Here is a 16,650-nt window from a genome sequence, read left to right on the forward strand (position 1 = left end):
TTATAGTTATAACATTTAACATGGTAAAACATTTTACATTTAACACATCATGAATACCACTAATGTACCTTACTGAGCCAAGCCGTTCCCCATAGATGTTTACATGTACACATATATGTGTGAATTTATGTTTGTGAATGTCTTTAATATTTTTTTTTTGCTTAATTTATAAAATAATAAAAAATGTTATTTGATATTTCAGATGCAAGGTGTTTCACAAGAGCCATCAAGTCCAGAGAGTTCGAAAACCTTGAGGTAATTTTCCATAAATTATTTTGCTCCATAATGCCGCATTGTCAATTATTTAATGAGAGTTCAAAGTAAGGGTAGTGTAAGTCAAATAATTTTCATTATGAGCAACTGGTGGTTAAATTAGAATTATTATGATAAATTTCTGTCTCCTGAAACCAGTGCCCATGCAAAAGGGGCCGTCTGAAGCTGAGGGAGTTGAGGCGTAGGTGTGTGCAACATCGGAACTGCAGCGGCGCCGGTTCAAATTAGGCCTGGAGGTCGACTTTTATTATGAAAACTTGATCCTCCTCCATGGTTAGAATAGGATGCTACGCTGTAGTTAATCTCTTTCCCTTTAGTGCAAGAGTCCTAGAGGGAAAAAAGGCAGGTATTTCACCCCACTTTATGATCACTTCAAAGAAAACTGCGTATAATTACTAGTCAAACTTGATGAGTCTGCCAAGTATAGGTAAGGGGAATAAAAAATGGTGGCTGTTTCAAAAATTAAAAAAAAAAATTTTCATTCGGACCTTTAAAACTACCAACAACACTAGAAAATCTAAGAGAACATCTCTTGAAGTAGAGTAAATTTGCTATAACATGAGCCCTGATATACATATTTATGTTAAATAGTTCTCGAGATACATCGCTTTTTAAATTGCGATATTTCATGAAAAATGCCCAGAAAAATTATTTATTTTGAGAAATCTATATCTCAAAAACTATTTGACGTAAAGATGTCTATTAGCATTCTAGTTTAACGCAAAGCTAGTTTAATGGACTATAAAGTAGTTTATGATGTTTATCTTCGTAGGAGTAGTAGTTTTATGATATTTTCCACAAAATGTTAATTTCTAGTTTTTCGGATAATATTTTATCAAATATCATAAACACTACTTCTCCTTCGAAGGTAAAGGTCATAAACTACTTTATAGTCCATTAAAGTACCTTTAATTTGAGTGCTATCAGACATCTGTACGTCGTTCCTGAGATATTTTTTTTCATAAATTGAAGTATTAGTCGGAACAACTATAAATTTGTGAATTTATTTTGTCGAAATTTTGAAAACTCCTACTTCTGCAAAGATAAACGTCATTAACAGGTTTACAGTACATTAAACTAGCTTTAGTTTGAGTGTTAATAGACATCTATAGGTCTCATAGTTCCTAAGATATAGATTTCTCATAAATAAATTCACTAACCAGTGATTTTTTAGTACATTCTTTATGAAATGTTGCAATTTAAAAAGCTATATCTCGCGAATTGCTGAACGGAAAGATGTTTATTAGAACTAATATTTTAGAAAATTTCCTCTTCTTTAAATGATCTCCTCTTAGGTTTTCTATTTTTGTCAGTAGTTTTAAAGATATAGAGGTTCCAATGAAATATTCATTTTTTTTAACTTATTGAAACAGCCGGCGTTTTTATTCCTTTTAACTATACTAAGCAGACTTCTCAATTATAAGTAATTATATATAGTTTTCAATAAAGTGATCGAACATTGGTGTGAAATAACTAACTTTTTTTCACCCCTGATCTTGTACTACACCTCCTACCCTGTCATGGTTCATAAAAAAAAAAAAAAATAATGACAGGCCTGGGTGGGCATTTACCACTTGTTAGAAATTATAAAGTGTATGATATATATTGACTGTTAATAAAGCAATTGAATTAGATGCATATTGAATACAATACTTAAGTAGCATATGCTACATTTCTAGATGTCTGCTTCCCTACGGTGGATAAGGGTTCAAGAAACCGCATTTAATAGGGGTATTCATGATGTTGTGTTAAATGTTATATGTTTTACCATGTTAAATGTTATAACTATAGGATTGTGAGCAGCCCTATTTGAAGTCATGTTAAACGTTAAATGCATAAGAGCCCCTAGCGGATTTTCTCAGCAACTTGTTGTATAAGCCTTTATGTTTATAACCTTCCTTCCAGACCCTCATGTTATTGTTTACTTCAGTTTTGATTTAAGTAATTAATTAAAACATGCCTAGAGTGAGTGAAAAGTGGAATTTTTGTGAAAGTTTAGCTTATGAGTGTCTTATTGATCTTCAAACTTGTGAAGAAGAGAATGAAGATGAGCTAATTGACAACTGTATTGAAAGTCACAACTAATATGGCGGCGATCTCAACTGGTCTATTGTGTGACGTCATTCTCGATTTAACTGACCAAGTAACAGACTCTCAGCCATGTTAAATGTTATTTCGTTTTACCACGGCAAAAGAAGCCAATTTTTTTCGATTTAACATGAGTTTTTCCATTTAACACGCTTTAACATAGATCATGAATACCCCTAATATATACTTATATATGATATAGATATAGGAGGAAATACATTTGAACAGGTAAATAGCTTTATGTATTTAGGTTCGACGATAACTAGAAAAAAAAATTTATAAGGAAATAAAAGCGAGGTAAAAGGCAGGACATGCTAGTTATTTTTTGGTTTCGAAATTTCTTACCTTTCGTGCCTTCTTTCCAAAAAATTAAAAGTTAGAATTTACAAAACTATTATCCTTCTCAATGTCTTTTACGGGAGCGAAACGTGGCCTCTTACACTAAGGGAGAAACAGGACTTCAAGGTTTCTGAAAATAAAGTATTTCGTAAAATACGGAGCGAAGAAGGAAGAGTTAACTTGAAGATTCAGAAGACTACACAACATTGAATTGAGGAAACTGGATCCGGTAAATATAAACATTTCTGTGAATAAGATGGGTGTCTAAGTTAGTAAGGAATGGATCACTAAAACTTTAATAAACACTAAAGCGAAACGTAGATGGGATGATTGCATTAGACTGCTTTAATAGGCTTCGGTTTTAAGGGGCGTAATTTTACATATGTATTTAGTGAACAATTGGTATTATTGGCATCGAACCTTCGAATTTGCTATGCCTTTATTATTATTATTATTGTATTATTTATTTATTATAATAAAATAGGCGTGTAAAGGATGTGGGATTTAGCAACGAACGGATCCCTAAATGTTAACTAACTCTGAACAAACGGGTAAACATCTGAAGGTAGCCCGAAACGAAGATGGAAAAATTGCATTAAGTCTGAGGCTTGATTTAAAAAAAAAAAAAGAAGAGAAGAAACAAGTAACTGAAAAGTTGTTAAAAGGCAGAGTTCGCGGAACCATTGGACTAGTTTGAGGATTATAATGAATACATGGTTACTCCCGGTTAGGCGTCGAATGCGACTCCGAGGAGTCAAGAAGTGGAATGGGATTGTCGTTAAGGATAATAAAGAAGAAGATGTAAGAAAGGTTTACAAGAAAGAGATGGTGATAAAAACCGCTTAGGATGGGACTCGCCACTTGTTACTGATAGTGTAATCCATTGGAAGCAATCAAAATATCGATTATTAATGCGAATCGATATTATACTTAATACCGCTATTAAATAAATCCTTTTATATTGCAGTTAATAAATATATATAAATGGACTAGAACCTATAAAGAGGAAGAATCCCGATTAAAGGAGTTGTCCAACAGCCCCACAGTCACCTGCGACCAGAAGTACCAACATAATACTGGCAGAACCTGTTCCCACTGACCAGCCAGCAATATAAATAAGTTCTATCTGCCACTATTTACACCTACTCTTCGAGGATCCTGGCTTCTGGGAAGGATATCTTCGAGATAAGAGCTCCTCCAGGTCCATTAAGGACCCTTCTTTATTCTGGTCTTCTTGAGGCCGAGATAAGGCTCTCCTCAGGTCGACAAATGCCTGACACTTGAAGAAACGCATCTCTCAGTAATTGCGACCTGTCTCGTAGCGGTTACCAATAATATATGAACCCTTTTTGAAAAACAAGCGTTTAACGACTTATGTAAAAAAGAAATCCCATTATTTTTCTGAGGTGTTACTTAGGATTACTTTGACATTTAAATGCTACAAATGTAATATATTCTTTGATAAAACATTTACCATCATGACATTATTACTTTTTTAACATCTATATCTCCATTAAAGGAGAGAAGTAGTAAAATGAGTAAAGCTTCATTTAGATGGTGGTTAACGCGACAGTATAGCAGCAGTTGTACTATTAGGACTTGCATGATAGTTGAGTGTAATCTCGCATGTTTCACTGGCTCGACAGCCAACTATGAAATGAGTCTTGTCAAAAAACAAGGAGGTAGAGAAAAGATGAAGTGAAGAAACTGCTGGAGATTTTATTATCTCGTTAAGATAATAAGGTTAGAAAACAAGTTGCCCAGAAAATCCACTGTGAGGTCTTCTGCATTTAACACATAACATGGATTTTATTCTGGATCTACACCTTTGCCAATTACTGCTAATCCTAGAATTTTACAGATGCTTGGTAAACAAAGGATCCAACAAAAGTCACTATTCGGCTATTATATCCGATTTACTCAATTTACATTATAAAAAGGAACGAACTAAAGATAGTTGAAATGAAATAAAACCTAAATATCTACAATTTAGGTTATAGATGACAAATTCATATAAATAGTACAACATAACCTATAAATTCAACCTTCGTTCTTGAATTTGTATCAGAAACATTTTAATTAAATTATCTAGACATATAATGCCTCCATAAATATATATTTGTGCTTTGTTAAATCAAAAATAAACTGCTAAAGTTTATTAAGAAGATTTGATACAATTTATTTACACCGAATCTATGGAATTTTCAAATATACAACCTTAAATAAGATTTAATTATTGAATCCGAAGGTTGGGGAAATTCTTTAAATTAATTAAAATTCAGAGAGCTCAAATATATAACTGTAGGCAGTTCTAACACTCAATGGGTCAGCCGCAAATACATGCCAACTTGTACCAGCCAATGCAAATAACCTATCCACACTCTTGCGCATGCGTCAATTAGCAATCGTATTCATCCACTCCCAGATTATTTTATATCGATCTCCAACGGTATCGATTAATTCGATAACCTTTGCGTAGGTTTTCTTTTAGAGATTTTTTTTTATAAATCGAATCTCCTGAAGAATTCAGAAAAAAAAAAATCACACAGATGACATCAAATAAAAATTTAATCGCCTCAGATGCTATAAGCTCGAGATAAAGATATTATTTACGCTACATAAATTCCTCCTATTTCGTGGAACTAAAACATTATCGTTATGTAAATCTAGATGGTATTTTGTCGAAAAGGATTAGAATGACAAGAAATTGAAGATAAGAACTATAAGAAATAAAAATCATAACCAACCAGCTTTAAGATCTTTACTTTTTATGGTGAAAGATAGAATTCGTATTTTTTTTTTTTTTTTTTTTTTTTAACTGAATATTTTACCACCATTCCTATATTTCAAAACTTTTTTTTTTATCTTTAATTGGCTAAATAAATACTCCCCTCGACTCATAAAGTAGTTCCTTGATGGCTAATCTCAAGATCTGTTAGGGCTGATGTACTCCAACTGCGTCTTATTAAGAATAATGTATTCTATTCAGAACAACTCTCTCTCTTGATATTTATAATTTATTACAAGAAATATATCATTAAGTTATGTAATGTTTGTGTTGTCATAACATCTTTACGGGAGAGAGAAGCCAATAAAAATACCGTAATTTAGAATTATTTATATGAAAAATATATGATGTTACAATTTTAAATAGGTCAGAACCATATAATCGAGGTATTCATGATGTTATATGATGATTAAATGTAAAATGTTTTACCATGTTAATTGTGAGCAGCCCTATTTAAAGTCATGTCAAATGTAAAATGCATAAGAGCTCCCAGTGGATTTTAAGAGTAACTTGTTTTATAACCTTTCTTTCTAAAACTTCATGTTATTGTTTACTTCTAAGTTTACATTTAAGTAATTTATTACAACATGCCTAAATTGAGTGAAAAGTGGAAGTTGTGTGAAATTTTGGCTACTGATTGTCTTGTTGATCTTCTAAATTGTGGGGAACAGAATCAAGATGAGCTAATTGGCAACTGTCAATTCATTATTATTATTGTCATCCATTGCTTTATTAGTTTATTAGTTATTAAACACAACAACAAACAAACTGATGAGGAGCTCAGCTGGTCTGCTACGTTACATCATTCTCCATTTAACAGACTCTCGACCATGTTAGGGATATTTATGATCTTTATTTTTACATGTTAAATGGAGAAGTTTTTCCTTCTTTTACCGTGTTAAAACTATATAACATATAACATGGTTGAGAGTCTGTTACTAGGTCTGTTAAATGAAGAATGGTGTCATGCAACAGAACAGATTCTCACCATTTTGTTTGTTGTGTTATGTTACTCATAGTCTGTGTTTTGTTTTGTTTTTTTTCTTTTACCTTGTGCTTTGGACTTTTTTAAATAGACAACTAGTAGCCAAACTTTTACACTTCTACTTTTCCCCTATTTTAGGCATGTTGTAGTAAATTACTGTAATCGAAACTTAGAAGTAAACAATAACATGAAGTTTTTCCTTCCAAAACGGAAGTTTTGGCAGGAAAGGTTACTAAACAAGCTGCTCAGAAAATCCTCTAAGAACTCTCATGCATTTACCATTTAACATGACTTTAAATAGGGCTGCTCATAATGCTATACTTATAACATTTAACATGGTAAAACATTTTACATTTAACACAATATCATGAATACCCATCTTATATAAATGAAATATTTCTCCATTTAAAATGTGTTTTTCCATTTAACAGACTTTAACATGTTAAACTAAAGATCATGAAAACCCCTAATAATGTAATAAACCTTGCAACTTAATAAATCACACAACTTTCACTTTATTGCCTATTTACATCCCTATGTTTTGTGTAGGTTAGTGGGCTCCTATTATAGTTATCACTACTTTTGTGATTTTTGAAAAAAGATCAGTAAAGGCAAAAATCATGTGAAAATAATTTCTATTTTTCTTTTCCTATAAATGTTTGCATTTCAGGTTTTCTTCAGGTGGGAACAATAATTATAAATTTTGTTTTATTCAATACCAGATCGGCCTGGTGGGCCTTATATGGTTAATGTAAGAGTTTTTTTTTTTTTAACATTTGATTATGAGGGGTATAGTCAGAAAAGACACCCCTAACTATATAGATTAAAATAATAATTCTTAATAAAATATAAAAGTAAAGTTAACAACAAAAACAATGACATTTATTGATAAATAAATAACTGACTTCTAATGGAAAAAAGAAAGTAAATTCAAGAAAAAGATTAAGAAGAAAGAGATAGAAAAAAAAATTAAATTAAGATAAAATATAATTTTAGAGTGATAATAATAGATATGATTAATATAGAATTTATAACAGGATATCCTTCAGTCTTCGAGTTGTGGTTGGTTTTCTCAAGTTGTAGGTCACAGATTTTTTAACTGTTGGTAACTCGGGGTGGAACTTTAAGAACCTTTTTTTATGTACTCCTCTATTGTCTCTATTTTTAATTTCCGATGCAATTGGCTGTCCCTTACAAACCAAGGAGCATCCACTGTAATTCTTACGACTTCATTTTGAACAGATTGTCATTTTTTCCTTTTCATACCGGATCCCGCTCCCCAGACATCACAGCCAGACCCACATCTGCATTAATTTTGCAGAAGGGTTGGTGAAAGGCTAGGATATACTTATATTATAATGTAAATAATATGTTTAAATTATGTATTTATATTTATTTCTTATGTTTCAGGGGTAGAAGAAAGGCAAGGTGGAAACTAAAATTTCATCACCAAGCTCTACCTCCAGAGTATCTCGACCATTATGAAGCATCTTTGGCAAGTCCTCCGAGTCCACCAACAGTTCGTTACACAGATCTTCCTTACATGGGGGAGATGACACTAGACAACGCAAGACCCAGAAGAGGAAGGAAACCAAAGAAAGCTGATATCTGTCATCTCATTTATAAAAACTATGGCACAACGATTGTCGATGAACCATTGAACTTGTGTATTAGGGACTTAAAAGCCAAGCAAAGCCCTCCAAGTCAAGTTTCAATGTGTAAATTTAAGTTCACTGGAGGAGCCACACCTTCTTTGAAGGAGAAGAAGATGCTTTCTGTCGATGCTGGTGGAAACTTCAGGTACTACGACCAGAGGGAACAGCAAAGAAAAAAATCGAGGAAATCCCTTGCCAGAGAGAAACTTGAACAAACTTTCAAAGAGAAGGGTTTTTTAATCCAGACGCAGCAGCTGGAATCTGCACAAGGAGCAACTTACTGTAAATTTAGGCAATTGAGAAAATTCACCAGGTACCTATTTAGAAGCTGGAAGCACCATCTACCTGGTGAAATAGTATCTGAGACTTTCCCAGACTGATAAAATCAAGAATAATAGCATAACGATCTCAAATTTTATATTTATTGTGTTATAACTGATTTGACATAGTAGCGTCCTCATTATAGGATGTCTAGGTTGTTTTGTTTTTTTTAACGTCTTAACATTGAAGGGTTAAACGGACTCTAATTTATTTATGATATTCTTTTATGTCGCTTATTTTTCATGAACAATATTTACAATTATTAATATCCGAGAGGATTATTTTCAAGCAGACTGAATAGCTTTTATTGTTGTTTAACATAAAATGTAAAATACTAATTAGATATTTTTGTGTTAAGCAGAATAATATTCACTTTTCTATCACCATATAGCGATAGTAAATTAATTATTACTATTCAATTTTTAACAAAAAAAAAATGTTCCTATGTTAATAAGTCAAATTAGGGGAGCATAGCCGATTTAGATGACACTTTGATTTTTATACTTATTTTGTTATGATGTGGTTTCGGGAAATTATTTCCCAATCGAACTGTGATTAATCAAAATGCAGTAATTGTTTGGACTTGCGCTTTGCGTGGCGCATCCAAACTCTGACAACTGCAGTTATTTTATGAAAAACTAGAATCCAATATATTGAAGCACAAATTGAGACAAATTGGTGATTGTTCTTTATGTTACCCATAATTCTCGGAACTGTGATCTACTTAGAGGTATACTTATTTTAAAAAGAAAAAGGAAAAAAAAAGAGAGAGCTTGAGATTACTTGTATATGCAAAAATTATGTAAACAGAACTAATTAGTCAATTATTGTATATAGTGAACAAAAGTGTGTATATTTATTATATTTGTGCCTAAACCAGAATTGATTAAAAAAATATATATATTTTTATTCGATAAAAAAAATTGTTAAGAATTTTTCAGCATTACATCAATTTTTGAATTATGCATATATATATTTGTGAATATGTTATTTTTTTTTCTTTTTGTTTGTAAATGTTAATGTTACTGACAAAAATGTAAACTAACTATTTTTGTAAATAAATATAGACATTAATAATTATGCAGTGGACTGTGTCTTTGTAAAGCGATTAATGTTTATAAATACTCGACACTTTTTGTAAGTGATGTAAAGGTTTGTTGTTTATACTTAAAAATTTGCTCATGAGTTTTGTAAATATAAATTTCTAATTATATTTATATATTGTATAATTCAAAAAATATAAAGAGATGAGAAAATGGTTCATTTTTATTTCATTTCATTTATTCCCATTTACAATGACTATTTATAAATCACATTGTGAGTTATTGGAAATTAAAAAGAACCAAAAATATATACAATAGGTTCTTGAAAAAATATATATCCTACATTGTACTCTGTTATTTTAAATAGTAATATTCAAGAATTATTTAAAATAAAATAAAAGGAATTTTAATAGTTTGCACTTAATTCTCATTTCTTAGGTATAGCTTGGGTTCATTTTAACAGATTAGAATATTAAATAGATAATAGAATTTTATTTAAATTTTAGACTCTTAATCTCAGGGTGGGTTTCTAGGCAATCAGAAAACTCATTTTTAATAACACTTAATTTAAATTAATATCTCTTTTACAAATGTATTTAATTTTAGGTAGAACAAAACTAACCAATTTAATAGAATCTTTTGATGATTTTCTTAACAAATTAACACTGACTGCTGGCAATCTTTCTGCAAACACTAACAAAACAAAGCATTGGTTCTCTAACAGTTTTCAACTCACTTCTCATCCACCAAAGTGTGTTGTTTGGTGACCTAAACAAAGAGTCCCTTCTTCTTGGGAGACTCTTCAATGTCTTCTTTTTCAAGATGTATCCCCTTGAGCTAGACAAAAGATGAATCAGGACCTTCTCATCCAGGATACACCATTACCTGCCTGGTCCTAAGCAAGGAATCCCCTAAAACCAAGTTTTATTCCCTTCTCTCTGCGTTAGTTCTCAACATCAATTGTAGCACTACGGTTTTGAGTTTTTTCCTATGATTTCTTTATGAACATTATTCTTTAACACTTATTCTTGACTTATATATACTATAACTACAATTATGATGGAAAGTTAAATAAAGTTTAAAATTGGAGAAGTTTGTCGGGGGGTGCGGTCAGCAAAGAACAACATAAATAAACAAAACCATATTTATTTATTTTATGTAATGATACAATATTTTTTATAATTCTAAATTTGTTTGTATACTATTCTACTATATATATTGTTGTTATCTCTTTTGTTCTATATCTCTGATGAAGACCTGAAACTCAGGTCGAAACGTCGGCATAAAATAAATAAATATGGTTTTGTTTATTTATGTTGTTCTTTGCTGACCGCAACCCCCAACAAACTTCTCCAATCATTAATCTACGGTCAACTATCTACACCTCATTAAAGTTTAAAATATTTGAGTCTTTTCAACATGGCTGCAATTCAACAGACTTTTGAATGAACATGCTATCTTCTTTGTTTTGAATAATGATCTTTCCACTCCATATTTTACTGAACAAAATTGGTTAGCAAGGCTTAACAAAGCAAATGAACAATATTGAAATGATTCATAACATAGCTATATATATTTTTTATTTATTCTTTATTAAATTTGGTTTAATCCATATAGATGAAAGAAGTTGGACCACAATCATATTCAGCGGAAATAGATGTAAGGAAAAGCAATAATCAACTAAAATGAATCTGATATGTCTAACATTATAAAGTGACTATCAGAAATCAAAAAACTGATGTTTATTCTGTTTAAATTAAAAGTAAAAGCAACATTAAAAAATATATAATCCAAAACTTCATTTAGAAACAAACCCCCAAATATAATTGTTCATTAAAGTAATGAACCAGTATACACACAAATAATGGTTTGGTTTTGGATTGTCCAGAAAGATCCCTAAACTTAGGAATTATTAACCGTATTAGTAGAATTTTTCTAGGGAGTTGTCTGCAATGGTAATGAATGAGGTTCTCGAGGTGGTTGTGTATAATTAATTAGTTCTGACTCCAACTGAAGATGTAAAGTACTCTACACCAGAAGGCCTCAACAGTGCATGTATAGTAGGTTAAGTATCTAGTTAGGAGATGAATTGACAGGATGAGAATTACGGGAACTAGCAGTAAATCCTCATACTCCAGTATGGAAACTTCACTTCATAAGAACCATCCTAGGGTTGTGAAGGGGATGACAAGGGAACTAGCCTATAGTCATGAAAGGGATTGCAAGTCCTACAGGTACTAGCTGTAGGTCCTTACGAAAATAACAAAAGGTATAGAAAGGAGGAGAGATCCAGAGAAGGTAAAGTGAACAGTAGTCTTATACATACTTCCAATAAGAGCACTACAATATACTGATTCATTATGTATATTGTTACTGCCTTAAAAAAGGAAAAATTCCTGAATTTGCACTTGGGTTAGCCAAGTTTGTGCTTAGTCAATTCTCTAGGCTATTAAAAACCATTGAGATATGCTACTTGTAAGACTTTAGCTTTTAGTGGATCATAAGAGTCTATTGTTATCTTTATTAAGTTAAATAATACATTTATGAATATTACAATATATTATATGGTTGTTACATGTGTGATATTGTTGTAAATACAAGAAATAACACATATATAAAAATACAATATAAAAGGAAGATCCAGGTGTGGTTAAAAGAACTCAAATAATAATTATTTATAAAGAGTTAATGTTTTGCCCCACTTCCTCAGGTCTTTCTAATTGAAATAAATCTGGAGAATCATTCTAAAAATTAATTCTTAAAAGATTATAGTAATTTAATATCCATTTCAATATTTGACATTCTCATTAATAATGATATCGAAGATTAGCAACAATATTCCCATATTAAAAATAACATTATCGAAATATCGATATTTTCTTTAAAAAGACTAGTAACGTTTTGGAAAAGAATCAAAGTGGTATTTCGATAGGTTATTTTAATAATTTTATATCCATTTCAACATTAGCAACAATATTCCAATATTATTTTATCGAACTATCGATACTTTGTTAAAAAACACTAGAAAATTTTAAATTAATTGAAAAGCTTAGAAATGGTTATTTGATAATTTCCTATGCATTTCAATACTTCACATTCTTATTACATCTATATCGATATTGACTTATGGTTATGGCTTGTAGAAAGATGTGAAGAACAAATCTTAACTGAACTTGAAAAACCTTTTTTATTCTTGAACTTTAGTACTCAATTGTATTAACAGCATTTAGAGGGTATACCTACACATAGCAATATCCATACTTGTTTATCTTGTAATATAATTTAATCCTAACAGATTACCTTAATAACAGATATTAGCTTTATATACTTAAAATATTACTGCCACTAATAAAACTCAGGTAAATATATCTTAAAAATTACATTGTACTGTACAATGTCTAACAATAATGTGACTTATCGAAAATGGAAGAATTTTTGTTCTATGCTGATATGCCCAATGACCTATTGCATTTGTTAGGTGTTGAAAGGTTATTGACAAGGCTTAATATCCCTCAATATAATGGAACCCTCAAACTGTTACATTTTTTAGTAACTTTTCCAATGATCTTTCTCTTACTTTTCTTCTTTTCTATATGCTGGAACATAACTACATTTTTTTCTGCACAATTGTACATAATTACTTTTAATTTTTCACAAAGGATTCACCATGTGTTGAGGCCAATGATGGGCACTATTACCCAGCACAAATAGACATGGAGAACAATAACAATCATAATGTAGAGCTGACTGACAATATTAATCGATATGCTTTAAAAAAATAATCATAATCTAGTTCAAAGAAACATATAAAAAACAAATTACTGCCTACAGACTGCAGGACACTCAGAATTTGTGGTGTCGTTATATTCAAATAAGATAAAAAATAAGTCTTGAATCTATCAGATGTCACAATATATATCCATAATAATTATAGTAAAATATCTACTTCTTCCACCTTGTGAATGACTTATTTAAAAGGTAATTCCAACATTACTAATGCTTCGCATCTTAGGGAGCCCAAGATAGAACGTTACATAGGGAATAATATGTAATGTTTATCACAAGATATAAATCAAACAAAGAGGTATGATGAATAAACATATTTTTTAATCTCAATATTTTATCCATACCTACACCAATTACTGTAAAATCCTCGAGAGTATATAACAACCAAGATCTGGGGCACAATAGCTCAATGGTAATTGTTTTGACCAATGTGAAGTTTTAAAATAATTCTGGTTGGCAAAACCTTGGCTTGAACTCAGTAATGTCAGCAAGATAAAGTATTCAGGAATTCTTAACCATTATATGAAACCTAAGCTGGAATCCCTTTGAACAAGCCAATTTATTTAATTGCTCATATTGAACCATAACCCAAATGAGAATGTCATTTAGGATTAAATGATAGGCAATATTGCCCAAATTATTGGGATAATCTTATGCATGACAAAAAATATCATTAATAAAGCTAAATGAGGGTCAGACTTTTCCTGTCCTGTACAATTAAAAATTACAATGTACTATTGTGATGAAATATCTTAATGCTTTAATACCTAATAGCATCATACCTTTTTATTTTTCTAACCTCTTTGTCATTAGATCTACCATGTTTTATTTTGTGTTTGTATATATACCCTGATTTATTGTGTTAACTTTTCAGTTAATTCCATAATGAGTATAATTAAGCCTAATTTCCAGTTCCTAAAAGGTTTATCTATTACAACTATGTTAATCTATCCCATGATACATGCAGCAAATAGAATATTTCAGTTCTAAAAGGGTCACCACAACAATGTATCAGTCAAATCACTTTTTATATGTTTTGCCATCTAGAAAAAAATATATCATAGCAACAATTGGCAACTTGCACTATAGGCAATGTAACACATTAAACAGAATAAAATTACATGAAAGAATAAAACATGAAACAACTAAATTTATCGTAAAAGAGCGGAGCAGTTAATGATGAGCCTTTAATACTGCACATACAAAGGAAAATAGGAAACAACATTCACAAGGACAAGGAAGGTTTGTAGTAGGGATTCATTAAAATTTTTATCCAAATAACCAATGAGGCAGCTAATTGTATTTGAAGAAGCATTGGAATGACTGATAAACGATTCTTTATACAAATACTATTACAATAGTTATAATACAAAAATACAAATAATACAAAAACTTTTAATTTATATATATATGTATATATATATATATATAAACCATACATAACCATACCACTAAATGAAATAAATAAAATTACTTGATTAAATAATTTTATGCAACAAAAATTGAAATAATCGGTCCAAACAAAAAAAAAAATATATATATACATATGCTTATGTGTATTTACAAACCATTTAAACAATAAGACAAACCATTTATAATACAAATATAATTACAATAGGTATGATACAAACAAATTTATAATTTATATATGATACAAATATAATTACAATAGATATGATACAAACAAATTTATAATTTATATATGATACAAATATAATCACATGATTAAACAAATAAAATTACTTTATTAAATAATCTAATGCAACAGAAGGAAAAAATAAACAAAAAATATTGAAATAATCGATACAAGAAAAAAAAAATTATACATATATAAACATATGAGTATTTACAAAACCATTAACTAAAAGACAAATCATTTATTATAAATACAATGTAATAATAATTAAATAATGTAATGCAATTGTAGGCTAATATAATATAATAAATTGAAATAATCAATACAGCACTATTGCTTAAAAATAATATTCTTCTCCTATTGAATGGAGGAACAGTATTTTATTCAAAGTATCCCCCTTCATCCTATTTCTGCAGGGAGTAATAATATTTCCTGCATTGGAAAAAATCCGTTCAGAGGGTACCGAAGTGCATGTTCCAGATAAGTACCTCTTTGCTAGTTAGGCAAGTTCTGGATACCATCCCGAGTTGCACCAGAATGTTAGAGGGCACTTGGTTGTGTCAGCTTCTGCTGGTGACCTCAAATACATCGCCAGCTCATCGGGAAGGACTGATGTTGCTAAAGATGTAACGAACATTAATTAATCAAAGTAGAGTAAATTATAAATCAATTACTGATTTCATACTAACTGCTAAATATATCAAATTCATATAAAATGTATGTGATAACTATCAAAATAGAAAACAAAAATAAAAATATTTTCATACCTATAGAACTGCGCAATTTCCACGTTTCCTTTACAATTTTTGCATGCTCGTCAAAGAAAGAGGAAGAGGTTCTTTCTTTACTGTGGTCAGAGTCTGAGCTCTGAGCACTTTTAGGGGATAGGGAGGAATTTAAAATTTGATTCAGCTCCTGTATAGTTTGTTAAAGGACATTAGGATCCCGGAAGTATAATTTTTTCCACCTGGGATCCAGCAGTGTACTTATAGCTAAAACAGGTCTTTTTTCAACAATTAACCTTTTCCTGACTGCTTTTAACATGGCATCTTTCAGTTTAGAGCCAACCTTAGAGGAAGGTGAGATTTTTCCAATTTTATATTCAATAATATGGGCAACTGGTATTGCCATGCTTAACAGTCTTTCTAGTCGGTACTTTATAATTGGGAGAAAGTACTTTACAAAGCTTCACGAATGAATCATGCTCCACCAAGGAACATGGTAAATTTGCTTGGCACAACAAATAAACAATGGCATTAGTGGTCTGACAATGCTGTTTACCACCTTTCTGGTGAGAAGAGATAATTTCGAAGGACTGTTCCAGAGTTGGCTGAATGGTTTCCTTACTTGTTGAAGGTTGGTTTAAGCCTTCATCCAAGGCCCCCTGTATGCTCCTAGAACATGAGGGCTTGTTGGTAACTGTTCTCAGGGATTCACTTCCTTCACCCACTATAGAGCTTGATTCTCCTGAAATCCCTTGTTGGCCAAAATTCTGCTTCCTTGGAGATGTCTTAGTGGGGGTATTAGTATACTTGGAATGCACTTTAACAATGTGGGCTTTCAGATTAGATGTATTACCTGACGTTTTTACAAAACGTCCGCACATTCGGCACTTGGCAGTTTGATTATCAATTCGCGAAAAACAGCTCCACCATTTTGATTTAGGCATTGTTAAAATTATTAAATAATAATAATAATAATAAAACCACTAAAAAAATTAATCAACAAAATAGAAA

The 16,650-nt window shown here is 30.8% G+C and overlaps 1 protein-coding gene across 2 annotated transcripts in view; it reads left to right on the top strand.

Annotated features, from left to right (window-relative positions):
- The window catches only part of LOC106678390 (uncharacterized), a 256,842-nt gene extending 247,132 nt beyond the window's left edge, over positions 1-9,710 (top strand). For both annotated transcript variants that reach the window (XM_014416870.3, XM_014416869.3), the window contains exons 2-3: positions 203-255; positions 7,884-9,710. In XM_014416870.3, coding sequence (XP_014272356.1) covers positions 203-255; positions 7,884-8,508 — 678 coding nt within the window. In that variant the 3' untranslated portion in view covers positions 8,509-9,710. The remainder of the gene's footprint in view (positions 1-202; positions 256-7,883) is intronic.
- Positions 9,711-16,650: the final 6,940 nt, after the last annotated feature.

Source organism: Halyomorpha halys, unplaced genomic scaffold (assembly GCF_000696795.3).
Source record: "Halyomorpha halys isolate HHAL.00 unplaced genomic scaffold, Hhal_1.1 Scaffold137.1, whole genome shotgun sequence".
Classification (NCBI taxonomy): domain Eukaryota; kingdom Metazoa; phylum Arthropoda; class Insecta; order Hemiptera; family Pentatomidae; genus Halyomorpha; species Halyomorpha halys.